The sequence below is a fragment of the Salvelinus fontinalis genome, chromosome 40 (assembly GCF_029448725.1).
Source record: "Salvelinus fontinalis isolate EN_2023a chromosome 40, ASM2944872v1, whole genome shotgun sequence".
Classification (NCBI taxonomy): Eukaryota; Metazoa; Chordata; class Actinopteri; order Salmoniformes; family Salmonidae; genus Salvelinus; species Salvelinus fontinalis.
The window spans coordinates 24,115,167-24,143,108 of record NC_074704.1 but is presented as its reverse complement, the minus strand read 5'-3'; the positions used below and the strand labels follow the sequence as shown (position 1 = coordinate 24,143,108).

General features: G+C 41.8%; 1 protein-coding gene and 1 pseudogene across 1 annotated transcript; one reads left to right on the top strand and one right to left on the bottom strand.

The window, feature by feature from the left end:
• Positions 1-5: 5 nt before the first annotated feature.
• On the bottom strand, positions 6-12,078 carry LOC129839478 (aprataxin and PNK-like factor; annotated as a pseudogene).
• Positions 12,079-24,021: 11,943 nt separating this feature from the next.
• LOC129839481 (F-box only protein 48) lies at positions 24,022-25,659 on the top strand. The gene is made up of 3 exons (XM_055906963.1): positions 24,022-24,124; positions 24,688-25,022; positions 25,237-25,659. Exons 2-3 carry the CDS (start codon positions 24,723-24,725, stop codon positions 25,396-25,398), a joined length of 462 nt encoding a protein of 153 aa, XP_055762938.1. The 5' UTR covers positions 24,022-24,124; positions 24,688-24,722; the 3' UTR covers positions 25,399-25,659.
• Positions 25,660-27,942: the final 2,283 nt, after the last annotated feature.

Genomic DNA, 27,942 nt, shown 5'->3' with positions numbered 1-27,942 from the left:
ATGAATATTGTTCTATAAAAGCATATTTACTGTAGAAAAACATGACACTGGCATTGAGCATACAAATCATGACAAACTACTGTAAATTAAACACATTTCTACTGGTATTATACAGTATTTATAATGCCTTCAGAGAGTATTCACATCACTGGACTTCTTCCACATTTTCTTGTGTTACAGCCTGAATTTAAAATGGATTAAAGAACTACATTTTGTTGTGTTACAGCCTGAATTTAAAATGGATTAAAGAACTACATTTTGTTGTGTTACAGCCTGAATTTAAAATGGATTAAAGAACTAAATTTTGTTGTGTTACAGCCTGAATTTAAAATGGATTAAAATAACTAAATTTTGTTGTGTTACAGCCTGAATTTAAAATGGATTAAAGAACTACATTTTGTTGTGTTACAGCCTGAATTTAAAATGGATTAAAATAACTAAATTTTGTTGTGTTACAGCCTGAATTTAAAATGGATTAAAGAACTAAATTTTGTTGTGTTACAGCCTGAATTTAAAATGGATTAAAATAACTAAATTTTGTTGTGTTACAGCCTGAATTTAAAATGGATTAAAGAACTACATTTTGTTGTGTTACAGCCTGAATTTAAAATGGATTAAAATAACTAAATTTTGTTGTGTTACAGCCTGAATTTAAAATGGATTAAAGAACTACATTTTGTTGTGTTACAGCCTGAATTTAAAATGGATTAAAGAACTACATTTTGTTGTGTTACAGCCTGAATTTAAAATGGATTAAAGAACTACATTTTGTTGTGTTACAGCCTGAATTTAAAATGGATTAAAAGAACTAAATTTTGTTGTGTTACAGCCTGAATTTAAAATGGATTAAAGAACTACATTTTGTGTCACTGATCTACACACAATACCCCAGAATGTCAAAGTGGGTTTTTAAGAATGTTTTACAAATGAAAACAAAAATGGCTGGAATGGCTTCAGTCAATAAGTATTCAACCCCTTTGTGATGACAAGCGTAAATACGTCCAAGAGGAAATATTTGCTTAACAAATCACATAAAGTTGCATGGACTCACTGTCTGCAATAATAGTGGTTAACATGATTTTTGAATGACTAGCCCGTCTCACATACAGTGGGGAGAACAAGTATTTGATACACTGCTGATTTTGCAGGTTTTCCTACTTACAAAGCATGTAGAGGTCTGTAATTCTTATCATAGGTACACTTCAACTGTGAGAGACGGAATCTAAAACAAAAATCCAGAAAATCACATTGTATGACTTTTAAGTAATCCATTTGCATTTTATTGCATGACATAAGTATTTGATCACCTACCAACCAGTAAGAATTCCGGCTCTCACAGACCTGTTAGTTTTTCTTTAAGAAGCCCTCCTGTTCTCCACTCATTACCTGCATTAACTGCACCTGTTTGAACTCATTACCTGTATAAAAAGACACCTGTCCACACACTCAAACAGACTCCAACCTCTCCACAATGGCCAAGACCAGAGAGCTGTGTAAGGACATCAGGGATATAATTGTAGACCTGTACAAGGCTGGGATGGCCTACAGGACAATAGGCAAGCAGCTTGGTGAGAAGGCAACAACTGTTGGCGCAATTATTAAAAAATGGAAGAAGTTCAAGATGACAGTCAATCACCCTCAGTCTGGGGCTCCATGCAAGATCTCACCTCGTGGGGCATCAATGATCATGAGTAAGGTGAGGGATCAGCCCAGAACTACACAGCAGGACCTTGTCAATGATCTGAAGAGAGCTGGGACCACAGTCTCAAAGAAAACCATTAGTAACACATTACGCCGTTATGGATTAAAATCCTGCAGCGCACGCAAGGTCCCCCTGCTCAAGCCAGCGCATGTCCAGGCCCGTCTGAAGTTTGCCAATGACCATCTGGATGATCCAGAGGAGGAATGGGAGAAGGTGATGTGGTCTGATGAGACAAAAATAGAGCTTTTTGGTCTAAACTCCACTCGCCGTGTTTGGAGGAAGAAGAAGGATGAGTACAACCCCAAGAACACCATCCCAACCGTATAGCATGGAGGTGGAAACATCATTCTTTGGGGATGCTTTTCTGCAAAGGGGACAGGACGACTGCACCGTATTGAGAGGAGGATAGATGGGGCCATGTATCGCGAGATCTTGGCCAACAACCTCCTTCCCTCAGTAAGAGAATTGAAGATGGGTCGTGGCTGGGTCTTCCAGCATGACAACGACCCGAAACACACAGCCAGGGCAACTAAGGAGTGGCTCCGTAAGAAGCATCTCAAGGTCCTGGAGTGGCCTAGCCAGTCTCCAGACCTGAACCCAATAGAAAATCTTTGGAGGGAGCTGAAAGTCCGTATTGCCCAGCGACAGCCCCGAAACCTGAAGGATCTGGAGAAGGTCTGTATGGAGGAGTGGGCCAAAATCCCTGCTGCAGTGTGTGCAAACCTGGTCAAGAACTACAGGAAACGTATGATCTCTGTAATTACAAAGAAAGGTTTCTGTACCAAATATTAAGTTCTGCTTTTCTGATGTATCAACTACTTATGTCATGGAATAAAATGCAAATGATTTACTTAAAAATCATACAATGTGATTTTCTGGATTTTGGTTTTAGATTCCGTCTCTCACAGTTGAAGTGTACCTATGATAAGAATTACAGACCTCTACATGCTTTGTAAGTAGGAAAACCTGAAAAATCGGCAGTATATCAAATACTTCTTCTCCCCACTGTATAATCATCTGTAATGTCCCTCAGTTGAGTTGTGAAATTCAAGCACAGATTCAACCACAAAGACCAGGGTAGTTTCTCAATTCCTCGCAAAGAAGGTCACCGATTAGTAAATGAGTAAAAATTGAAAAAAGCAGATGCTGAATATTGAGCATGGTGAAGTTATTCATTAGGTTTTGGATGATGTATCAATATACCCAGTCACTACAGAGACACATGCGTCTTTCGTAAGTCAGTTGCTGGAGAGGAAGGAAACCACTCAGAGATTTCACCATGAGGCCATTAAGACAGTGTAGTTACTCGATAATACTAACCTAAATCACGAAGAAGCCTGTACAGAATACAAAACATGCATCCTGTATGCAAAAATACATTAAAGTAATACTGTGAATAATGTGGCAAAGAAAAAAACTTTTGTCCTGAATACAAAGTGTTATGTTTGGGGCAAATTCAACACATCACCGAGTACCACTCTTTGTATTTTCAAGCATGGTGGTGGCTGCATCATGTTATGGATATGCTTATTGTCTGCAAGGACTAGGGAGCTTTTCAGGATAAAAATAAAGAGAATAGAGCTAAGCACAGGCAAAATCCTAGAGGAAAACCTGGTTCAGTCTGCTTTCCAACAGACAATGACCAACAACCAACTTGACAGAGCTTGAATCATTTTTTAAGAATAATGGGCAAATATTGCACAATACTGGTGTGCAAAGCTCTTAGAGACTTACCCAAAACAATTCACACCCAAAGGTGTTAAACATTTAATGATTACTTTCCTTAATAAATACATCTAGCATTTTTCTTTGAAATTACAAAACATTTTGTGTAGATAGTTGAACAAAAAATGACAATTTAATTGCACTTTATAACTACAAAATGTGAAAAAAATCAAGGGGTGTGAAAACTTTCTGAAGGCACCGATCAATGATTTTTAAAGGATTTGTAATTTTGTTTTAACTGCTTGTCCATACTAATCAAACAAACCAATAATCAAGAATACCTACACCTCAAAAATGCTAGTGATGAATTACTATCCAAGAAAGTATTACACATAAATTAAAATACTTTAAAAAAGGTAAAGTCAGCAATATGACATCATCATACACAAACCATTTAAATCAGTCACGAATTCTATTATTGATTCTTCCCAACTGATGGGGTAAATTGCTGACTATTTTCCCAGCACAGGGAGACTAATATTATTTGAGATTCTAGACCTGCTGGATTCCAAGTGTGTTTAAAGGGGAAAAAAGGGTATACCCAAATGCACTTCAACCCTGCTTAAATAGCATGCTTAGTTTAAAACAGGCAAGGGGAGATTAGTCAAGTTTAGGCCAATAGTTCATTTCAGATTTGTGAAGGCCTTGGCTTCTTTCTTGAGCCTTTTGAGGTCCTCCTTGCCACTGTCGTCTGAGTCAGGTGGCTCATAGTCAGAGTCTTCACTTATGTCCTCGCTCTCATCATTGAGGAAGCTGTCATCGTCCCCAAACTCATCATCATCGTTGTTGTATGACACCGGCTTTTTCGCTGCAGAAGGGATTGTATAGAATTATTAATGGCCATTTATAGTATTATTAACGTGCTGTATAATTCCATTGATGCTAGCACAAGACATTGGTTGTGTCTTTATCAATATTATATGGTACGTTCCACAAAAACAGCACAGCATTTTATTACGTTCACTCATAACAGGATTCAAATAGGTATCATTCAATTCAGCATTGAAAAAAGTTTAAGTTTGTTCCACCTGAGTGAGTCCGACCACAAGTCTTCTTCTAATGCCTTTTAAGGGGAAAGTAATCCAAAAGTAACTGAAAGTAATGCGCCAGGTGACTAGTAATTAATGGATTGCATTTAGAAAGTAGTCTACCCAACCTGTGACCTACGCTCCGGGATGAAGTTTCCCTTAGTAATGACCTAGAACAGGGGTGGGGAAAAATATGGCCCGCAGGAGGTATATATAAATTATAATTAAACGGATTTTGACAAACAAATTAAAAAAGAAAAATCTGTGCGGCCCTCCAATGAATTTCTAAATCCTGATGTGGCCCTCGAGACAAAAAGCTTGCCCACACGTGATCTACGATCAGGCCCCTTCCCCAATCCTTACCTTAACCATTAGTGGGGAAAATGCTAAACTGACACAAGATCAGTGTCTAGGGGCAACGTCATCCTACTCCAGGTTTCTGGTAATGGCAGCTATGTTCAATATCATAACTATGAGTCTGTAAGCTGAGAGGCAATACAAATTGAGTTACACACCTCCCTTACAGAAAGTCAATGTTTGCGAATGAGTTTATAGATCCTGCTGACGTCACATCAGAGAAACGGAGGGCAATTGGTTTCATCGTTTTTGCTTCTTTAAACTCTGGAGGGGAATGTGGATTATACGTTTGTACAGTGTATTCACTAGTGCTACAGTGGATGGATATGGATACATATCGCTGTCTGACTAAATCTGGAAAAATAAAAACAAACTGAATTCAATAGCCCAGATAAGATGGTTGGGCATCTGCACAATAAATGTATTTATAGCATTGCTTCAGATCAAAGGTTTCTCTTATTTCTCTGCTCTGCATACCAGTTGGATTCATTGAATGTAAGGCTGATTATTTTTCGCATTGAAGAGGGACCAAAAATGGAACCTAAGAAACATTTCAGGGGTGGTGAGAGGTTAGCATGTCTTTCTCCCTCAGGTATAAATGAACATACCTCGAGTCTTCTTGGTGTGTTTGTATTCCTTCCAGTGAAGAGGGGTTTTCCTGGAAAGAAAACTTGGGAAATTGTTTGATTTACTACCAAGAACGACTGGTATTGTCAAATGCCAATGAGGCTAAAATGTCAGCCTCTCCTGTTGCTCAAGCACTTTGGTCGCTGATGTCAACTGCTCAAGGTTAAAATGGAGGCCGACAAATTGAGTCCACTCAGACAATCTCCTGTCATTCGAGTCCTGATTACTGCCTTAATTCTTTTATTTAACCTTCCTGTATCCAGAAAGTTCCATGGAGGTCATAGTACTACCTCTTACAGGGGAGAACTGGCTATAATAAATACACTGCTCAAAAAAATAAAGGGAACACTTAAACAACACAATGTAACTCCAAGTCAATCACACTTCTGTGAAATCAAACTGTCCACTTAGGAAGCAACACTGATTGACAATAAATTTCACATGCTCTTGTGCAAATGGAATAGACAAAAGGTGGAAATTATAGGCAATTAGCAAGACACCCCCCAAAACAGGAGTGATTCTGCAGGTGGTGACCACAGACCACTTCTCAGTTCCTATGCTTCCTGGCTGATGTTTTGGTCACTTTTGAATGCTGGCGGTGCTCTCACTCTAGTGGTAGCATGAGACGGAGTCTACAACCCACACAAGTGGCTCAGGTAGTGCAGTTCATCCAGGATGGCACATCAATGCGAACTGTGGCAAAAAGGTTTGCTGTGTCTGTCAGCGTATTGTCCAGAGCATGCAGGCGCTACCAGGAGACAGGCCAGTACATCAGGAGACGTGGAGGAGGCCGTAGGAGGGCAACAACCCAGCAGCAGGACCGCTACCTCCGCCTTTGTGCAAGGAGGTGCACTGCCAGAGCCCTGCAAAATGACCTCCAGCAGGCCACAAATGTGCATGTGTCAGCATATGGTCTCACAAGGGGTCTGAGGATCTCATCTCGGTACCTAATGGCAGTCAGGCTACCTCTGGCGAGCACATGGAGGGCAGTGCGGCCCCACAAAGAAATTCCACCCCACACCATGACTGACCCGTCGCCAAACCGGTCATGCTGGAGGATGTTGCAGGCAGCAAAACGTTCTCCACGGCGTCTCCAGACTCTGTCACGTCTGTCACATGTGCTCATGTGCTCAGTGTAAACCTACTTTCATCTGTGAAGAGCACAGGGCGCCAGTGGCGAATTTGCCAATCTTGGTGTTCTCTGGCAAATGCCAAACGTCCTGCACGGTGTTGGGCTGTAAGCACAACCCCCACCTGTGGACGTCGGGCCCTCATACCACCCTCATGGAGTCTGTTTCTGACCGTTTGAGCAGACACATGCACATTTGTGGCCTGCTGGAGGTCATTTTGCAGGGCTCTGGCAGTGCACCTCCTTGCACAAAGGCGCAGGTAGCGGTCCTGCTGCTGGGTTGTTGCCCTCCTACGGCCTCCTCCACGTCTCCTGATGTACTGGCCTGTCTCCTGGTAGCGCCTGCATGCTCTGGACAATACGCTGACAGACACAGCAAACCTTTTTGCCACAGTTCGCATTGATGTGCCAACCTGGATGAACTGCACTACCTGAGCCACTTGTGTGGGTTGTAGACTCCGTCTCATGCTACCACTAGAGTGAGAGCACCGCCAGCATTCAAAAGTGACCAAAACATCAGCCAGGAAGCATAGGAACTGAGAAGTGGTCTGTGGTCACCACCTGCAGAATCACTCCTGTTTTGGGGGGTGTCTTGCTAATTGCCTATAATTTCCACCTTTTGTCTATTCCATTTGCACAAGAGCATGTGAAATTTATTGTCAATCAGTGTTGCTTCCTAAGTGGACAGTTTGATTTCACAGAAGTGTGATTGACTTGGAGTTACATTGTGTTGTTTAAGTGTTCCCTTTATTTTTTTGAGCAGTGTATTTTATATTCTTTTTTTCTGTTGAAATTGTAGGAGCTACTAGGCTACTTTTTTCTGATGTTTGCCATCACTGACAATAAATGGTCTTGAGACACGATGACCAGTCTCTTATATCCCGTAATGGTGACTACATAGTGGTGTGCATCCTACCTGTAGCAGTCTGTGCCGTACGGACACTCAGGTCAGTCCGCGTCCTCCTCTTCCTTCTCGTCTTTCGCGGAATCGTCCTCGTAGTCGCTGTCCCCGGGGTGACTGCATTCTTGGAAGTGGACTGGGTTTTTCCTTTGATAGAAATAACAATTTTGAGAAGAAAATCATTGAAAGGTCACTATTAAAACATTGACACTCACTGAAAGTTATGGTCAATCCCGTTTTGATTGGTATTCTTTGAAGAGCATTTAGGTTTTGAGCTAGCACATTCTCTTTGCTCATTTCATTTGCCTCAAAGAGAATCTAAATTTGAACCTGCTCTCTGCCATTTAGTTTTGGACACTGAGTCCCTATCTAGGCGAATCCTTGTGTACGTCCCAAATGGCACACTACTCCCTATATATACACATGCAATGCACTACTTTTGACCAGAGCCATAATCAGCCCTGGTCAAAAAGAGTGCACTATAAACGGAATAGGGTGCCATTTGGGACACACTTCTCGTCTTGGAGAATACCGTTGCGTAACCCAGGCTTCACGTAGCTGTTCGTTAACTATCAGCGGTTTGAAAACAAGCAAAACCTTAAATAACAGAAACTATCTGGGGGGAAAAACATACTGCACATGTTCAGTTCTTTGATATCAGGAAGAGCTGCCATGGAACCAATTTGAATAGAATACATTTGTTTTGTAACATGCATAATAGCTAAAGTGTACTTATCTCATCTTTAGTACCCGGAGCAACATAAAATAAAAATATCCATATAATATAGCAAGTTTTTGAATTAAATTATTTGTTGGAACATTTTGCCGGCCTAAATCATGTTCTCAGAAGTGCATTTCTAACAGTTGTTGTTCAGACAATGTTATGTAGGGATGTACCTGTAACAGTCCTTTTCAAAGGGGCAGGTCATCCTGAGCCAAGCTTTGGACTGGGCGGGGCCTGAAACTTCACTTGACCCCTGAGGCCCCTTGCCGACCTTCTGACTGTTCTGAGGCTGTCTCCCTCTGTCCTCGGACTCGCTGACCTCCGCTCTGCTCGTAGAAGTGCTGCTGTCTTTCACTGTGGAAGCTTCTTCTCCTCTTCATCATCCTCCTCCTCCACGTCAGAGTGGTCCGACTCCTCGCTCTCCTCTACTTTACTAGGCTTCACCGGCTGCCTGGCTTTAAATGCCTGAGGAGTGATATACCATACACTGTAACATTAACCAACAACACACAACAAACACAATACTGCACATTACAGACAACACTAGACAACAGTGGAGGCTCCTCAGAAGAGGGAGGACCATCCTCCTCAGTAAATTTCAGAAAACTTTAAAAAATGTTTAACTATTTCCATTCATCATTTTTTGACAAAAATATATGAAATACATTTGAAGTTTACATACAACTTAGCCAAATACATTTAAACTCAGTTTTTCACAATTCCTGACATTTAATCCTAGTAAAAAATGCCCTGTCAGTTAGTATCACCACTTTATTTTAAGAATGTCAGAATAATAGTAGAGAGAATTATTTATTTCAGATTTTATTTCTTTCATCACATTCCCAGTGGGTCAGAAGTTTACATACACTCAATAAGTATTTGGTAGCATTGCCTTTAAATTGTATAACTTGGGTCAAACGTTTCAAGTAGCCTTCCACAAGCTTCCCACAATAAGTTGGGCGAAATTTGGCCCTTTCCTCCTGACATTGCTGGTGTAACTGAGTGAGGTTTGTAGGCCTCCTTGCTCGCACACGCTTCTTCAGTTCTGCCCACAAATTGTCTATAGGATTGAGGTCAGGGCTTTGTGATGGCCACTCCAATACCTTGACTTTGTTGTCCTTAAGCCATTTTGCCACAACTTTGGAAGTATGCTTGGGGTCATTGTCCATTTGGAAGACCCATTTGCCAAGCTTTAACTTCTTGACTGATGTCTTGAGATGTTGCTTCAATATATCCACATAATTTTCCTTTCTCATGATGCCATCTATTTTGTGAGGTGCACCAGTCCCCACAACATGATGCTGCCACCCCCGTGCTTCAGGGTTTGGATGGTGTTCTTCGGCTTGCAAGCCTCCCCCTTTTTCCTCCAAACATAACGATGGTCATTATGGCCAAACAGTTCTATTTTTGTTTCATCAGACCAGAGGATATTTCTCAAAAAAGTACGATCTTTGTCCGCATGTGCAGTTGCAAACCGTAGTCTGGCTTTTTAATGGCAGGTTTTGAAGCAGTGGTTTCTTCCTTGCTGAGCGGCCTTTCAGGTTATGTCGATATGGTACTCGTTTTATTGTGGATATAGATACTTTTGTACCTGTTTCCTCCAGCATCTTCACAAGGTCCTTTGCTGTTGTTCTGGGATTGATTTGCACTTTACGCACCAAAGTACGTTCATCTCTAGGAGACGGACCTTGTCTCCTTCCTGAGCGGTATGATGGCTGTGTGGTCCCATGGTGTTTATACTTGGGTACAATTTCCAAACGCCTGAACGTACCATGTTCATCTGTACAAACAATAGTACGCAAGGATGAACCAGACTTGTGGAGGTCTACAATTTATTTTCTGAGTTCTTGGCTGATTTCTTTTGATTTTCCCATGATGTCAAGCAAAGAGGCAATGAGTTGACACTTTTTTGGTTACTACATGATTCCATGTGTTATTTCATAGTGTTGATGTCTTCACTATTATTCTACAATGTAGAAAATAGTAAAAATAAAGAAAATCCCTTGAATGAGTAGGTGTATCCAAACGTGCGCGCACACACATCGTCCTCATCACTCTTCCTCCTCACCCTCTTCCTGGGCATTGGCTCCGGCTCGCTGTGTTCAGATTCCTCCTCCCCTGACAAGGGCGCTGCGTCCCTGGCCCATTTGGCAGTGCCCTGGTTGGTGCTTATGGTTGGGGTTGCGGTTCCTCTGCCTCGATTTCCAGCTGCTAAAACGAATAGGATTCTGGGTTAATGGGTTGAAGACTGTCAAAGATTATCTATTATATTGACAAGATAGTCGAGTGACTGCTATAACAATGGAAATATATCTTCTTACAGATGAAAGGCAGGCAAGAGGCAGCCCGATCAAGTGGAAACATTCTAGCCAATGAGAGGGCAGATAGTTGTGCCTGTTGATTACACGCATAAGTCGTTTTTCTCAAAGTTGCCGGAATGCCAAGTGCATCCACTTATAGCAGTATATTTGTAACAGCCTAAACATTACGAAACTTCTATTCGATCAAATAAGCCTCATGTAATTTGACATCTCTCAGACATCCAAAACAAAAAAATGGGTTTATCTCACACAGACAGACTTTTGCCTGAGTAAATCCTCTCGCTTCGCCTCTACCTCTCTGGTCATGTAAAGCAGGGATGGGCAACTCCAGTCCTAGGGGGGCTGATTTGTGACACTTTTGCTCAAGTTCTCCTAGCTGATTCCAATAATCATGGACTCCAGTTTAGAATACATTTAGCTTATTGAGGTGTTTTAGCTCGGGCTGGTGAAAACGTGTGACGCCATTCAGGCTGCCGAGGACTGGAGTTGCCCATCCTTGATAAAGGGACGCCAGGTGCAGATCACAATGACAACAGCAGAGATGGGAAGCTCTGATCCTCAGAGTCCAGTTTAGTTTTTCAAAAGTTGCCTATTGGATGGCATTAAATGCATAGGAGGAGAATTAATAGACGGGACGAATCACTGACTTGAATGGGGACTCCCATTCTATTTTTCTGCATTTAATCCTATCAGAGAGGCATAATCTTGATAAATAACTTTTTTTTAAACTGGGCCCAGGGGCTGCAGTGTGCACTGGTTTCAGTTTCTCCATGGAGTTTAATTATTCCCGTAATGCCATTAACTCCCAGACCTGGGCCCGTATTCGCAAAGCGTCTCAGGAGTGCTGATCTAGGACAAGGTCCCCCCTGTCCATGTAATCATTTTCATTATGATTGAATAGGGAAAACTGATCCTAGATCAAGTTCAAGATAGGAAATTAGGTATCTGAAAAAGGGTATGTGCTGTTGACCATGATTGATGTAACCGAAAATATAGATTGATGGTCCCTGTCAAAAGGCTTGCACAGAGGCATTGGCTATCAAGAATCAGAGCAGGCCAATGTCTGCACCATTTACAAATCTAAAGCCTAATGTATAACCTTTTTGACATTGTTGACTATAAAGTCAGCACTATGTAGCCTAAATTAGCATTTGGAAACCATGTCTTCATCCGAAATGGCATCCTATTTCCTACAGAGTGCACTACCTTTGACCAGTCTTATCGGCTCTGGTCAAAAGTAGTGGACTCTATAGGGAATAGGGTGCCATTTGGGATGACCCATCTAGTAAATAGGTCACTAGACTCCAGTGTGAGTCAGTATGAGGAAGTTGAAACTTTCAGGGAAACTTTAAGGAAACTAGGGCAACAATGAGGAAATAACAAAGGCTTGCCGCAACTGAAATCTGTTTTCCTGAAGAGGATATTGACATCTTCAAGAGTGGTAGGTTGTGTCCAAGTATTTCACTTGTCGACGTACAAAATTACACATGACAGCGACCGTTGAGGTAATGTAGGCCTAGCTCTCAAGATCCCTTACCGACTCGAGATTAGAAATTCCAAAGTTGTCCATTTGTCAACTAGTGAGCAGTGATTGCCAATAGAAAAGGCTATGGCGGGCCTCCCGTGTGGCGCAGCGGTCTAGGGAGGTCCGTGGGGCGACGCACAATTGGCCTAGCGTGTCCGGGTTAGGAAGGGTTTGGCCGGTAGGGATATCCTTGTCTCATCGCGCTCCAGCGACTCCTGTGGCGGGCCGGGCGCAGTGCGCGCTAACCGAGGCGGCCAGGTGCACGGTGTTTCCTCCGACACATTGGTGCGGCTGGCTTCCGGGTTGGAGGCGCGCTGTGTTAAGAAGCAGTGCGGCTTGGTTGGGTTGTGCTTCGGAGGACGCATGGCTTTCGACCTTCGTCTCTCCCGAGCCCGTACGGGAGTTGTAGCGATGAGACAAGATAGTAATTACTAGTGATTGGATACCACGAAAATTGGGGGGAAAAGGGGGTCAAATTTATTTAAAAAATAAATAAATAAAATAAAAGGCTATGGCTTGGCCTCTGCTGCTGTCGTACAAGACCTTGTAAGCGATGTGTGTGCAGATACAGCATCCTTTCGTAAATGTTCTCTCCCACACACACATCGCCCAACTCCATGTAGTTAAAGGGTGGCTATATGTATAGTAACAAGCAATTGGCCTCAAGTTTCATTGAATATAAGTAAGAGTTTAAACCCAATGCAGTGCATCCTGTTAAGGGGTTACAACGGGTTATATTATCACTCACTTAAGTAGGATTCCTAACACGGAGCCTTATAAAGCTCGCAAGGTAAATATCAACAATACTCGTCACTTAATGCATTCGATTTTCTTTTTTTGCAAGCCAACATATTGTTTTGAAATGATTTGAGCACAGACACGCTATTTCTCATGCTTTTCCAGCTTTGTTTCCGCATATGACATAGAACTACAGTTCAACAGTTCAAGTATTCCAAGATGGCTTAGCAGTTCAGACGTCATTTTTGTCCTCGTACTGTCTTGTCCTGTATATATATATTTACACCTTCTTCGCATATCTTTTATATATTTTTTTATTGTCCAAGAACTCAACTACAAAAGCTTTCCTGCAACCCGCCTCACCAATTACAACAAAAAAGTATTATTTACCTCAAATCTGAAAATCCACAGTGAAGCTAACCAGGGGCTAATCAGAAGTTAGCCAGAAAGCTAACCAGAAGTTAGCCGAAAGCTAGCCGAAAGCTAATTTGAAGCTGCCCAGAAGTTAGCCGGCTTGCTGGCTAGCGTTGGTGTTTCAGCTGCCCACGTTTTGTGGTCATCAGCTATTCCTTTAGCTCGATAATCTACCGGCACTTTTGTGCAACGCGACTCGGACCGGAGCATACCGGGCCTTTTTTTTTTTCTCTCAGTTTCCCCGGATTTCAGCCGCAGGCTCTGGACATTTGCACCTTGATTTCGCAGCTAGCTAGCTGCAAACCGTGTGACTATTGGCTTACGTCGATCCCGGAGCAAACTTAAATTATTCCGGAGCTAGCCAGCTGAGGAGTTCCATCAGCCATTCCTGGGCTACAGTCACCTATCCGGACCCGTTTTTTTTTTTTGCTGCAGATACGGAGCCCCACCGGGCCTTCACGATTGACTGCCGACGTTATCTGCCCGAGGGAGTTATCCAACTGGCACCTCCGTCGCGACGTTACCTGAACGCTCACCTGGGGCCCGCTAATCGTTAGCTGTCTTATCGGCTGCTATCTTAATAAGTATTTCGGACAATTTTTTTTATTTTTTTTATTGGGTCACTATATCTATTTTGCCAATTGGATTGATCCCCTCTACAAGACACGGAACCCCACTAATCTACCGACGGAAACGCACGAGGTGTCTAAAAATAGACCTCCATCCTATGCTATCTTGCTGCCGATAGCCATCTACCCGGCCAGCTGTCTGGATCGCCGTGACCCCAACCAACCTCTACTCACTGGACCCTTATTGATCACTCGATTAAGCATGCCTCTCAATGTAAATATGCCTTGTCCACTGCTGTTCTGGTTAGTGTTTATTGTCTTATTTCACTGTAGCGCCTCTAGCCCTGCTCACTATACCATATCCAACCTTTCATTTCCACCACCCACATATGCGATGACATCACCTGGTTTCAATGATGTTTCTAGAGACAATATCTCTCTCATCATCACTCAATACCTAGGTTTACCTCCACTGTATTCACATCCTACCATACCTTTGTCTGTACATTATTCCTTGAAGCTATTTTATCGCCCCCAGAAACGTCCTTTTAATCTCTGTTCTAGATGCTCTAGACGACCAATTCTCATAGCTTTTAGCCGTACCCTTATCCTACTCCTCCTCTGTTCCTCTGGTGATGTAGAGGTGAATCCAGGCCCTGCAGTACCTAGCTCCACTCCTATTCCCCAGGCGCTCTCTTTTGATGACTTCTGTAACCGTAATAGCCTTGGTTTCATGCATGTTAACATTAGAAGCCTCCTCCCTAAGTTTGTTTTGTTCACTGCTTTAGCTCACTCTGCCAACCCGGATGTTTTAGCCGTGTCTGAATCCTGGCTTAGAAAGACCACCAAAAATTCTGACATTTTCATCCCTAACTACAAGATTTTCAGACAAGATAGAACGGCCAAAGGGGGCGGTGTTGCAATCTACTGCAAAGATTGTCTGCAGAGTTCTGTTTTACTTTCCAGGTCTGTTCCCAAACAATTTGAACTTCTACTTTTAAAAATCCACCTCTCTAAAAACAAGTCTCTCACCGTTGCCGCCTGCTATAGACCACCCTCTGCCCCCAGCTGTGCTCTGGACACCATATGTGAACTGATTGCCCCCCATCTATCTTCAGAGCTCGTGCTGCTAGGCAACCTAAATTGGAACATGCTTAACACCCCAGCCATCCTACAATCTAAGCTTGATGCCCTCAATCTCACACAAATTATCAATGAACCTACCAGGTACCACCCCAATTCCGTAAACACGGGCACCCTCATAGATATCATCCTAACCAACTTGCCCTCCAAATACACCTCTGCTGTTTTCAACCAAGATCTCAGCGATCACTGCCTCATTGCCTGCATCCGTAATGGGTCAGCGGTCAAACGACCTCCACTCATCACTATCAAACGCTCCCTGAAACACTTCAGCGAGCAGGCCTTTCTGATCGACCTGGCCGATGTATCCTGGAAGGATATTGATCTCATCCCGTCAGTAGAGGATGCCTGGATATTTTTTAAAAATGCCTTCCTCACCATCTTGAATAAGCATGCCCCATTCAAGAAATTTAGAACCAGGAACAGATATAGCCCTTGGTTCTCTCCTGACCTGACTGCCCTTAACCAACAGAAAAACATCCTATGGCGTTCTGCATTAGCATCGAACAGCCCCCGTGATATGCAACTTTTCAGGGAAGCTAGAAACCAATATACACAGGCAGTTAGAAAAGCCAAGGCTAGCTTTTTCAAGCAGAAATTTGCTTCCTGCAACACAAATTCAAAAAAGTTCTGGGACACTGTAAAGTCCATGGAGAATAAGAACACCTCCTCCCAGCTTCCAACTGCACTGAAGATAGGAAACACTGTCACCACCGACAAATCCACTATAATTGAGAATTTCAATAAGCATTTTTCTACGGCTGGCCATGCTTTCCACCTGGCTGCCCCTACCCCGGTCAACAGCACTGCCCTCCCCTCTGCTACTCGCCCAAGCCTTCCCCATTTCTCTTTCTCCCAAATACAGTCAGCTGATGTTCTGAAAGAGCTGCAAAATCTGGACCCTTACAAATCAGCCGGGCTAGATAATCTGGACCCTTTCTTTCTAAAACTATCTGCTGAAATTGTTCCCACCCCTATTACTAGCCTTTTCAACCTCTCTTTCGTGTCGTCTGAGATTCCCAAAGATTGGAAAGCAGCTGCGGTTATCCCCCTCTTCAAAGGGGGGGACACTCTTGACCCTAACAGCTACAGACCTATATCTATCCTACCCTGCCTTTCTAAGGTCTTCGAAAGCCAAGTCAACAAACAGATTACCGACCATTTCGAATCCCACCATACCTTCTCCACTATGCAATCTGGTTTCAGAGCTGGCCATGGGTGCACCTCAGCCACGCTCAAGGTCATAAACGATATCTTAACCGCCATCGATAGGAAACAATACTGTGCAGCCGTATTCATTGACCTGGCCAAGGCTTTTGACTCTGTCAATCACCACATCCTCATCAGCAGACTCGACAGCCTTGGTTTCTCTAATGATTGCCTCGCCTGGTTCACCAACTACTTCTCTGATCGAGTTCAGTGTGTCAAATCGGAGGGTCTGTTGTCCGGGCCTCTGGCAGTCTCTATGGGGGTGCCACAGGGTTCAATTCTTGGACCGACGCTCTCTTCTCTGTATACATCAATGATGTCGCTCTTGCTGCTGGTGATTCTCTGATCCATCTCTACGCAGACGACACTATTCTGTATACTTCTGGCCCTTCTTTTGACACTGTGTTAACAACCCTCCAGGCGAGCTTCAATGCCATACAACTCTCCTTCCGTGGCCTCCAATTGCTCTTAAATACAAGTAAAACTAAATGCATGCTCTTCAACCGATCGCTGCCTGCACCTGCCCGCATGTCCAACATCACTACTCTGGACGGCTCTGACTTAGAATATGTGGACAACTACAAATACCTAGGTGTCTGGTTAGACTGTAAACTCTCCTTCCAGACTCACATCAAACATCTCCAATCCAAAGTTAAATCTAGAATTGGCTTCCTATTCCGCAACAAAGCATCCTTCACTCATGCTGCCAAACATACCCTTGTAAAACTGACCATCCTACCAATCCTCGACTTCGGTGATGTCATTTACAAAATAGCCTCCAAAACCCTACTCCATAAATTGGATGCAGTCTATCACAGTGCCATCCGTTTTGTCACCAAAGCCCCATATACTACCCACCACTGCGACCTGTACACTCTCGTTGGCTGGCCCTCGCTTCATACTCGTCGTCAAACCCACTGGCTCCAGGTCATCTACAAGACCCTGCTAGGTAAAGTCCCCCCTTATCTCAGCTCGCTGGTCACCATAGCAGCACCTACCTGTAGCACGCGCTCCAGCAGGTATATCTCTCTGGTCACCCCCAAAACCAATTCTTCCTTTGGCCGCCTCTCCTTCCAGTTCTCTGCTGCCAATGACTGGAACGAACTACAAAAATCTCTGAAACTGGAAACACTTATCTCCCTCACTAGCTTTAAGCACCAGCTGTCAGAGCAGCTCATAGATTACTGCACCTGTACATAGCCCATCTATAATTTAGCCCAAACAATCTACCTCTTTACCTACTGTATTTATTTATTTATTTTGCTCCTTTGCACCCCATTATTTCTATCTCTACTTTTTTCTATCTCTACTATCTCTACTTTTTTTACTTGCTATATTGTATTTACTTCGCCACCATGGCCTTTTATATTTTTATTTATTTATATATATATTTTGTTTGCCTTCACCTCCCTTATCTCACCTCACTTGCTCATATTGTATATAGACTTATTTTTCACTGTATTATTGACTGTATGTTTGTTTTACTCCATGTGTAACTATGTGTTGTTGTATGTGTCGAACTGCTTTGCTTTATCTTGGCCAGGTCGCAATTGTAAATGAGAACGTGTTCTCAATTTGCCTACCTGGTTAAATAAAGGTGAAATAAATAAAAAAAATAAAAAAAATACCGCTCAGCTTACTGCTTCTGGCGCAGTTCAGTCAGTGCGCGAATCGAGAGGGAGAATAAACATATCCATCTTCTATAAAAATGGCGGATGCCTCGGACTAGTTAGACCTTTTCAGAACTAGCAACAGCAGTTGACACCTAGGTTATCCCATCTCTCTCATGCACTAACCTTGTGTCAACAGTCAAATGTCAAAATCCACTCCAACCTTAGCATCCTTCATTTGATGAGGAATCTTTTCTTAACTTTTGTAATGATAACAATTATAACGTTAATTGCCGTCATATGCATGACAATGAATTGTTACCCAAAATTCCATTATGTCACAGCCCTAAATAGGAGTGATACCTTTGGTGGTGGTGGTGGTGGTGGTGGTGGTGGTGGTGGTGGTGGTGGTGGTGGTGGTGGTGGTGGTGGTGGTGGGGTTCTTGGGAACTGCAATGGGTACCGTCATCCAAGCAGGTAACACTCTTTTCTTTGGTTCGAGTTTCTGCTCGTTCTTATCATTCAGCTACCCCAGCTTCCGTCTGTGAGTACACAACCACAACGCAAACTGGGTTTATTGGTACCACCACATTCACAGAAAACATATATAAATACACACTCATTGGAGTCACGAATGGGATTCCCTGGGAAATTGATGTCCAAAGTGGGATCCCAAAGCGAATTGCTGTTACAAGTGGGATTCCAATGGTAAATGGTGCTAGGTAAGGGATTACAAGCGTAATTGGTGTCAGCAGTGGGATCCCAGGAAAATTGCCAACAGTAGGTTACATCTCAAGATAAAACTTTTGCTAACACGACAGATTTCCTGACCTGGTTTGAGGTAGGTGTGTTGGGTAGCTGTTCATCTGGCTCCTTCTGGTCCACACTACCTCCCAGCCTAGATTATTGTACATGGGAGCTTGGTGTCCACCCCTTGCCCTGTCGAGTGGGGTAAGCGGGTTCGTCGCTTGGTTCAGGAGAGGCAGTAGGAGACTTAATAACAGCCTCGTCTTCCTCTTGAAGAGCTTGACTGTTTCTGCAAGGGAGAGACAACTTATTGCAAACACGAGCTACATGAGTCATGCATGTTCCTTCTTTAGTGTAGGCAGTAGACAGGAGCTAAATTGACTTGAGTGTCTGGTTTGGATCCTTTTGATGTAAGCTTCAAACAAAAACGTAACAGGAAGAAAAAAACTGAAGGGTAAAAATTCAAAGAAAAGACCAATTCAAAAATACAACATAAGTTAATGTTGCTTAGATATTGGTTTTACATAAAAAGAGATAAAAGACAGTGGTATTTGTTCCTATTCAGTACACTCAGTCTAGCCTGTTTTGGGGAGATGAAAGGCACAACATTTAGATGAATGCAAATGAATGTTGTAATTTGCAAATCAATTAGTTAAGCTATCGTCTGATGACAGTGCCAGAGAACAATCCTTTTCTTTCCAAATCTGTCTAAGGGTGGTCAGGATTGATTGATTGAATTTAGGCGTACAGAGGCCCATTATCAGAAACCATCACTCCTGTGTTCCAATGGCACATTGTGTTAGCTAATCCAAGTTTATAATTTTTAGACTAATTGATCATTAGAAAATATTTTTGCAATTATGTTAGCACAGCTGAAAACTGTTGTTCTGATTAAAGAAGCAATAAAACTGGCCTTCTTTAGATTAGTTGAGTATCTGGAGCATCAGCATTTGTGGGTTCGATTACAGGCTCAAAATGGCCAAAAACAAAGAACTTTCTTCTGAAACTCATCAGTCTATTCTTGTTCTGAAAAATGATGGCTATTCCATGCGAGAAATTGCCAAGAAACTGAAGATCTCGTACAATGCTGTGTACTACTCCCTTCACAGAAAAGCGCAAACTGTCTCTAACCAGAATAGAAAGAGGAGTGGGAGGCCCCGGTGCACAACTGAGCAAGAGGACAAGTACATTGGAGTGTCTAGTTTGAGAAACAGACGCCTCAAGTCCTCAACTGGCAGCTTCATTAAATAGTACCGTCAAAACACCAGTCTCAACATCAACAGTGAAGAGGCGACTCCTGGATGCTGGCCGTCTGTTTGCTGATAATGGGACTCTGTACGCCTATGTAGATATTCCATAAAAATATCTGCCGTTTCCAGCTACAATAGTCATTTACAACATTAACAATATCTACACTGTATTTCTGATCAATTTGATGTTATTTTAAAATGGACAAAAAAAATATGTTTTTCTTTCAAAAACAAGAACATTTAGTGTAAATGGATGAGAGAGCTTAGTACTGCCTAAGCAGTTGTTGATGTAAATTGAGAAGAGCGTGGGGCCTAGAATCGAGCCTTGGTGTACACCTTTGGTGACAGGCAGTGGCTGAGATAGCAGATGTTATGACTTTATACACTGCACTCTTTGAGAGAGAGGTAGTTAGCAAACCAGACCAAAGACACCTCAGAGACACCAATACTCCTTAGCCGGCACACAAGAATGCAATTGTCAATAACGTATCATAAGCTTTGGCCAAGTCAATAAAAAAAAGCCGCAAAATAAACAGGGCAATATAGAAATATGCCTATAACAGTTAGGATCAGCTTGATCTCCCCCTTCAAATAAAGGACGAACCGTTAATCAAGGTGATTTTTCCACAAATAGACAGGTATTTTCCTTTCCACGGTAGCAAGAGCTTATCTATTTTTGCTAAAAAATAAAAAATTGTAATTAATTTTTTTCTTTCAAGATATGAACCCCGAGTATGTCCACTTCACCGTCAGACTATTTTATTGGTAAACTACAGAATAAAAATGGCATTCTTTCAGTTATGACTCCAGTGTCGGTGGCCAAGAGGTGCAGTTGGATATACTTGTTATTTCCACACAACAGCTAGCTGTAAACAATTAGTGGTATTTTCAAGAAAGTGTCTTTCTCCCACCACTCTTCATTTTAAAGGGCTAGCGTGCTAACTCTAGTTAGCAATTGCTCCAGAAACTGACTCAGGGTAAGTTCATCTGAAGTAGAAAAGAAAACTTAATTGCCAAAATGTAACTATGCCTTTAATGTTGTGTAAGTGCTGCCCTTGAGTGGTAATTCCCTAACCCTCAGTAAGATGATTACATGAAATAGAAGGTTTCAACTACTTTAATTCAAATGTTCTCATGTTTTTTTCTTAACCTAATTCATCTGCAGTAATGTTGCGGTCCAAAGGCCTTACTACATCCTTAGGCTGTGACCTTTGACAAAATGGAGAGAATCTCTGTCCTCTTACAATCAGCCTGAGGAGGGGTTTTGGACAAAACCGTTATTGAAAATGAATACACTTCACAACTAAAAAAAAACGATTGAATGTATAAGTGTTGTGCCCTTCTCCCTTACTCGGTAGACTCTTAAATAAAAGTATTTCTAATAAAGGTAAGGTGTGGTAAGACCACACAAGACTGTCTCCCTGGGGTACAAATCTACAGGTTCTTAAATGGTTCAAGAACCCTTGCAACACATAAAAAGAAAACATTACAGAGGGACCTTCTTGAACATACTATTGATGTCTGATTTCAAAGGATTGTCGTTTTGGCACAATAACCCGCCTTGGCACTTAGCTGTCTTAATAGGGTCAGCATGAACTTGAGCCCTAGATGAGAGAAAATAGTCTACTCTGAAAAAAATAATAAATTCTACTTAAGCCTACAGGTTTGATGCGCAGCTGGCCATTCAGGTTCTCAAGGAGGAAGTGGTGTCTGGAGACTCTTTTGTCGCTGACCTGAAACACACAGAGAAGGAACTCTCAGATCAGGGCCCGTGTGCAAAATGTCTAAAGTGTATCAGAGTAGGAGTGTTGAGAAGGACCAGTTTTGCCTTTTAGATACTAATGAATAAGATTATATGGACAGGGAGGTCCTGGTACTAGATCAGCACTCGTTCTCTGAGACACTCGGATACATACAGCCCCAGACCTGAGAGAGAATGGGCATTCAGCAGGTAGGTGGTCCGGACAGTACAAATCAATGACAAAAATGAAGACGGGCAATTCCATACTAAAGGGTCCTTAATCCTGAGCATAATATGTTTTGGGCTGCTGAAATAGTGCTCGGAGTGCATGTTGATAATATGTGACTCACATTCAAAAGATTATCCTAAGTACTGATCTTAAATTGAAATTCACGTCAAAGCATTTTCATGAACAAATTCAATACATATTGTGCTGTATGACTGACCTGATTGCAGTCTGAACAACTGCCACCGCAAACTGAAATGCACTTCAGTAAAACACTAAGAGACAGTCGGTCTAAGGCACTGCATCTCAGTGCTAGAGGCGTCACTACAGACACTCTGGTTCTAATCCAGGCTGTATCACAAATCGGCCATGATTGAGAGTGCCATAGGGCGGGGCACAATTGTCTCCGCGTCGTCCAGGTTTGGCCTGTGTAGGCCGTCATTTTAAATAAAAATTTGTTCTTAACTGACTTGAATATATATATATTTTATCAAATGGGAAATCAGAACCGGAAGAAAAACCATGTCACAAACAGAGCACCAGGAAATTCTGATGAAAATATAGGAGCGGACCCCAGCCGTGACACGGGTGTACACGGAAGTAAATCTATAAATCCTCACCTCGGTTATGTGATCCATAAAGCTCACATAATCGTGGTTACATACAGTTGAAGTAGGAAGTTTACATACACCTTAGCCAAATGTTACTTGTGTCATGCAAAGTCGATGTCCTAACCGACTTGCCAAAACTATCGTTTGTTTACAAGAAATTTGTAGAGTGGTTGAAAAACGAGTTAATGACTCCAACCTAAGTGTATGTAAAACTTCCGACTACAACTGTACATAACCTTCGTTTTGTGCCATTGAGTGATGTGGTGTGCCAATACCATTGTGTGTAATATCCCATTTACTGTCATATTGGGTGATACCACAATTTGGTGAGCACTGCATTGCATGCAATTCTACCTAAATCAAATAAATTTACTTTTATTCGTCACATGAACCGAATACAAATTTAGACGGTACCGTGAAATGCTTACTCACGAGCCCTTTCCCAACAACGCAGTTAAAAGGTAAGAAAATTAACAAATAGATTTAAAAAAGTTAGTAACACAATAAAATAACGAGGCTATATACAAGGAGTACCGCTACCGAGTTAGTGTACTGGAGTACGAGGTACTACATAAAATGGATATAATTGCAAATTCAACCAATATAGCGTTTAGTTAGAGCAATTGACATCAACCCTAGTCCTGGAGAGGTACAGAGGTACAGACCAGAGGATGCATGCTTTTGTTCCAGTCTAACACTAGAACCCTTGATTCAACTAACCAAGATGCATACTAGCAAATAAGTTGAATCAGGTGTGTCGATGGTTGTCTGTGTAACAGTATAACTTTAAACAGTCCCCTCGCCCCGACACGGGCGCGAACCAGGGAACCTCTGCACACATCAACAACGGTTGCCCACGAAGCATCGTTACCCATCGCTCCACAAAGGCCGCGGCCCTTGCAGAGCAAGGGGCAACCCTACTTAAAGTCTCAGAGCAAGTGATGTAACTGATTGAAATGCTACTAGCGCGTACCCGCTAACTAGCTAGCCATTTCACATCCGTTACATCTGGATCAAAATCATATCCTGTAGTAGCTCTCTACGGCCAGGGTTGAGGACTACAGACGGAGCTAACTACCAGTCAAAACTTTCCAACTAAAGTTACTCACGCCGAGGAATGGACCCCTTCCCAGCAGTGTCTCCCCCACGGGCAGGTGTATAGGACTGCCACCGTCTACAGGCACGAGATCGAACCCCTCCATCTGTGGGTGGTGGATACATTTGAATGAATGACCAATTGCTTCTCGTTAGTTGAGAATAAATGTTTTCTTCCAAATTGTTGTTAGCATAACTTCATTAAACTGACAGCTGTCTGCCTTATTCTTGGACTCTCCCTCGGAGGTAAAGGGAGCTTTCTAACTTACTGCATTTGGTCCTTGGACAGTTATGACCAACCATAGAAATGTACACTTCTTAAGTGCTAAATTATTTCCATAAATGATTTTTACTTGAACTCGAACTAACCTACGGTACTGAGGCTGAGAAACGGGTAAACTTTGATCAGTGATTTCTTCAGTAGCTAACTTCCGGGCTGTTGTAGTGCATGCGCGCGTCCTTTTTGTGTGGAAGCGACGTTCGATAAAAACAGGATTGCGCTATTTAATTTATCAAAAACATCAACAAATTAGACATGCATATGTTGATTTCAGTACTGAGTAGTTCTTTAAATTGAACTATGCAAGCTAAAGGTATATACACATTTTGCATTCATTACTGCCCATGTCTAGGATGCACGCATGCGCTGTCCCATATCAGTCATCGTAGCTTTGAACTGAAAGAGAGACATTTAAACCGTGAGCCGTCTAGGAAGTCGACATAGTATTTAGGGTAGGTAAACGATTAATTATTTCATACATTTTTATCTGAACAGGTAGCTATCTAATAACACAATGATGAATATAACATTCATATCTAGTCTGACTCTGATCAAGCTTGGACAATTGTCGTAATATTTTTTGTTGTCGTATTCGACACAACGAAATAACTTACCACGCTACACACGTCGAGTAAATTACAATCGAATCGGACCTGGCCAGCTGGCTACCGTACACCCAGAGTCATAACGTTATACAGTATATAGAGACTCTGGTCAATGTTTTCTAGCTAAATGGCTAACAAAACCATGGCTATCAAACTATAGCTCTGGGACACAACATCGGGAGTCCATAGACTGTGTCCCAAAGCTAGCAAGCCCCAGACAAAGTCCATTGCATTGGCACAGACCTATATATGGCCCTGTACAGAAACAACCCCGAGCCATTGACACTAGACCTGCATTAATTCGACAGGTAGCTAGGTATAGGTATTAAGCCTTTATAAGCATTGTTTTTGCTGCAGCTTGCCCTCTCTGCTACACCACTTGCTCATTGTCATACTTTTTCACAACACAGGGCCACTGTTAAATCAAGGTGTGGGACACTGAACTATGCAGTATGTCTCCAAAAGGAACTCCATTGCCTATTTTGTCTGTGAAAGAAGTCCCACCTTGACCTCCGCCAATGAGACATGCCCACACAACTTTGCTGAAATATTCCCCACGGAAATGAGCTTGAAGATTTTCAGCGAACTGGACATTGACAGCTTATGTAGTGCATTGTTGACCTGCAAACTGTGGCACCACATCATTGAACACAGTGACCACCTCTGGAGGAATCACTGCCTGACTGTGCAAGCTTTCTGTCAACTGGAGGTTGATGGGGACAGACAGTATGGACTGTCGTGGAAGGTGGATCTGTTGGTTTTTAAACAGCTTCACCTCAATTATGCTAGACTACTGGAATGCCCGTCTATAACATCATTGCCAGATTGCAAATATAGACGTATCATAGACATCACATACGACATCCCTTACGAAACATTAATACAATAATGCTCTTTGGATGTGTGTCATTTATCTCAATAACAAATGCCTTTGTCATTCTTGAATTGTTTCTTATTAGGTCACCCTGGTGCGGAGCTACAGGAGAGGTTTTCTGAAGAGAGAATGGTTAAGGGGACGATACAGCAACATTCGTTCTGCCGATGAACTACTGGACAGGAACATGTGCTCATTGGATGTGGAGGCTTGGGGCGAGATTCTGGAAGCAGAGCTGGAGAGATAGATGCAAATGCTATAAAGAGATATGAGTGAACTCTTTAGATTTTATTTTTATACTTATGTCTTAAGCACTTGATTTGTTTTATAGCTTTATACCATTTTTAAATATGATTATGGTTAAATCACAGACTTGTATATATTTTTTGTTATACATTAATATATGGTAGGCTACACTCTAGTAAAATATGGATACTCTAATGGATTCCTACATCAGTGATACAATTGTGCCTTCACTACACTGAATAAAGTGGAGTCATTAAGATAATTTACGTTCACGTCTTTGTTTACAGTATAGCATTAAAGTGCAGTACTTTTGCTATTTGTCAGTATTTATGAGCTATTTAAACACCTTTGGTTGACTTCTAATTTGAGTTATATTGTATACAAAATACTCATAATGCGCTGTATCAGATATATGGAGCTGGAACCCAATATTTGCTATTTCAATTCATTTTGACATGACTGTTCATGTGTTCACTTTATGTACATCCATGCAAGTTCATGTATTACTCACTCACTGTAGACCACGGATCACCATACATTCATTGGGAGACATGATTTTGATGCACAAACAAATCTGGTGTGGTGCATAACATCTTTAATAGTCTAATTAAATTATTGTAGTTAGTACCGTAATTATAAAGACAAAGTCAATTGCCATATTTAAACTCTGCCTATGTATCAAAAGCCACATCCACAAATTAAACAGCAAAGAAACTTCCAGATACACTTCTACACATGCATTGCTTGCTGTTTGGGGTTTTAGGCTGGGTTTCTGTACAGCACTTTGAGATATCAGCTGATGTACGAAGGGCTATATAAATAAATTTGATTTGATTTGAAGGTTCTATAACAAAGCTCCACTATTTCCGCAGCCTGGACAGGGTCAACTCGAATCAATTGACAGACTTTCTAAGGTCTCTAACAAGATCCAATGTCAGCACTTCAGACAGGGGATAGCTAACAATATTCGGACATTGCACATTAGGGTAGTTCACCCTGCATTGTTAATTGTTGTTTTATAGTTTAATACAGTGTGTGGGCCTACATCCTGCCGGTATGTCCATGCAAGCCTATAGCAACCAGGAATACCATAGGAAACCCTGAAAACAAAATACACTTGAGTGTACAAAGCTCTTTCCATGAGATAGACTGACCACGTGAATCCAGGTGAAAGCTATGATCTCTTATTGATGTCACCTGTTAAATACACTTCAATCAGTACGGATGAAGGTTAGGAGACAGGTTGAATCGTTATTGTTAAGCCTTGAGACAATTGAGACATGGATTGTGTATGTGTGCCATTTAGAGGGTGAATGGGCAAGACAAAGATTTACAGTCAGAAAGTGTTCACACCCCTTGACTTGTTCCACATTTTGTTGTGTTACAGCCTGAATTCAAAATGGATTCCATTTTTTTCCTTACCCATCTATACACAATACCCCATAATGACAAAGTGAAAACATGTTTTTAGAAATGTATTAGTATTTATTTGAAAATACATTTACATAAGTATTCACACCCCAATACATGTTATAATCACCTTTGGCAGCGATTACAGCTGTGAGTCTTTCTGGGTAAGTCATAAGAGCTATGCACACCTGGATTGTACAATATTTGCTAAAATGTTTTGTATTGTTCAAGGTCTGTCAAGTTGGTTGTTCATCATTGCTAGACAGCCAAATTCAAGTCTTGCCGTAGATTTTCAAGGAGATGTAAGTCAACATTTTAACTAGACCACTCAGGAACATTCAATGTCATCTTTGTAACTCCAGGGTATATTTGTCTCCGAGTGTCTGTTGGAAAGCAGACTAAACCAGGTTTTCCTCTGTGATTTTGCCTGTGCTAGCTCTAATCAATTTATTTTCACCCTAAAAAAAGTCCCTTAGTCCTTGTCGATGACAAGCATACCCATAACATGATGCAGCCACCACCATGCTTGGAAATATGAAGGGTAACACTCAGTGATGTGTTGTATTGGATTTGCCCCAAACATAACCCTTTGTATTCAGGACATAAAGTTACTTTCTTTGCCACATGTTTTGCAGTTTTACTTTAGTGCCTTATTGCATACACAATGCATGTTTTGTAATATGTTTATTCTGTACAGGCTTCCTTCTTTTCACTCTTTCATTTACAGTGCATTCTGAAAGTATTCAGACCCCTTGACTTTTTCCACATTGTTACATTACAGCTTTATTCTCAAATTGATTAAATTCATTGTTTTCCTCATCAATCTGCACACAATACCCCATAATGACAAAGTGAGAAAAAAAATGGGAAATGTTTGCACATTTATAAAACATAAAAAAACATAACTTATTTAAATTAATATTCAGAACCTTTGCTATGAAACTCGAAATTGAGCTCAGGTGCATCCTGTTTCCTCCATTGAACATCCTTGAGATGTTTCTACAACTTGATTGGAGTCCACCTGCCCTGAATGATGGGTGGCCACTGTATTATTGCAACTTATTATGTGACTTGTGTGACATTTTTACTCCTGAACTTATTTAGGCTTGCCATAACAAAGGGGTTGAATAATTAT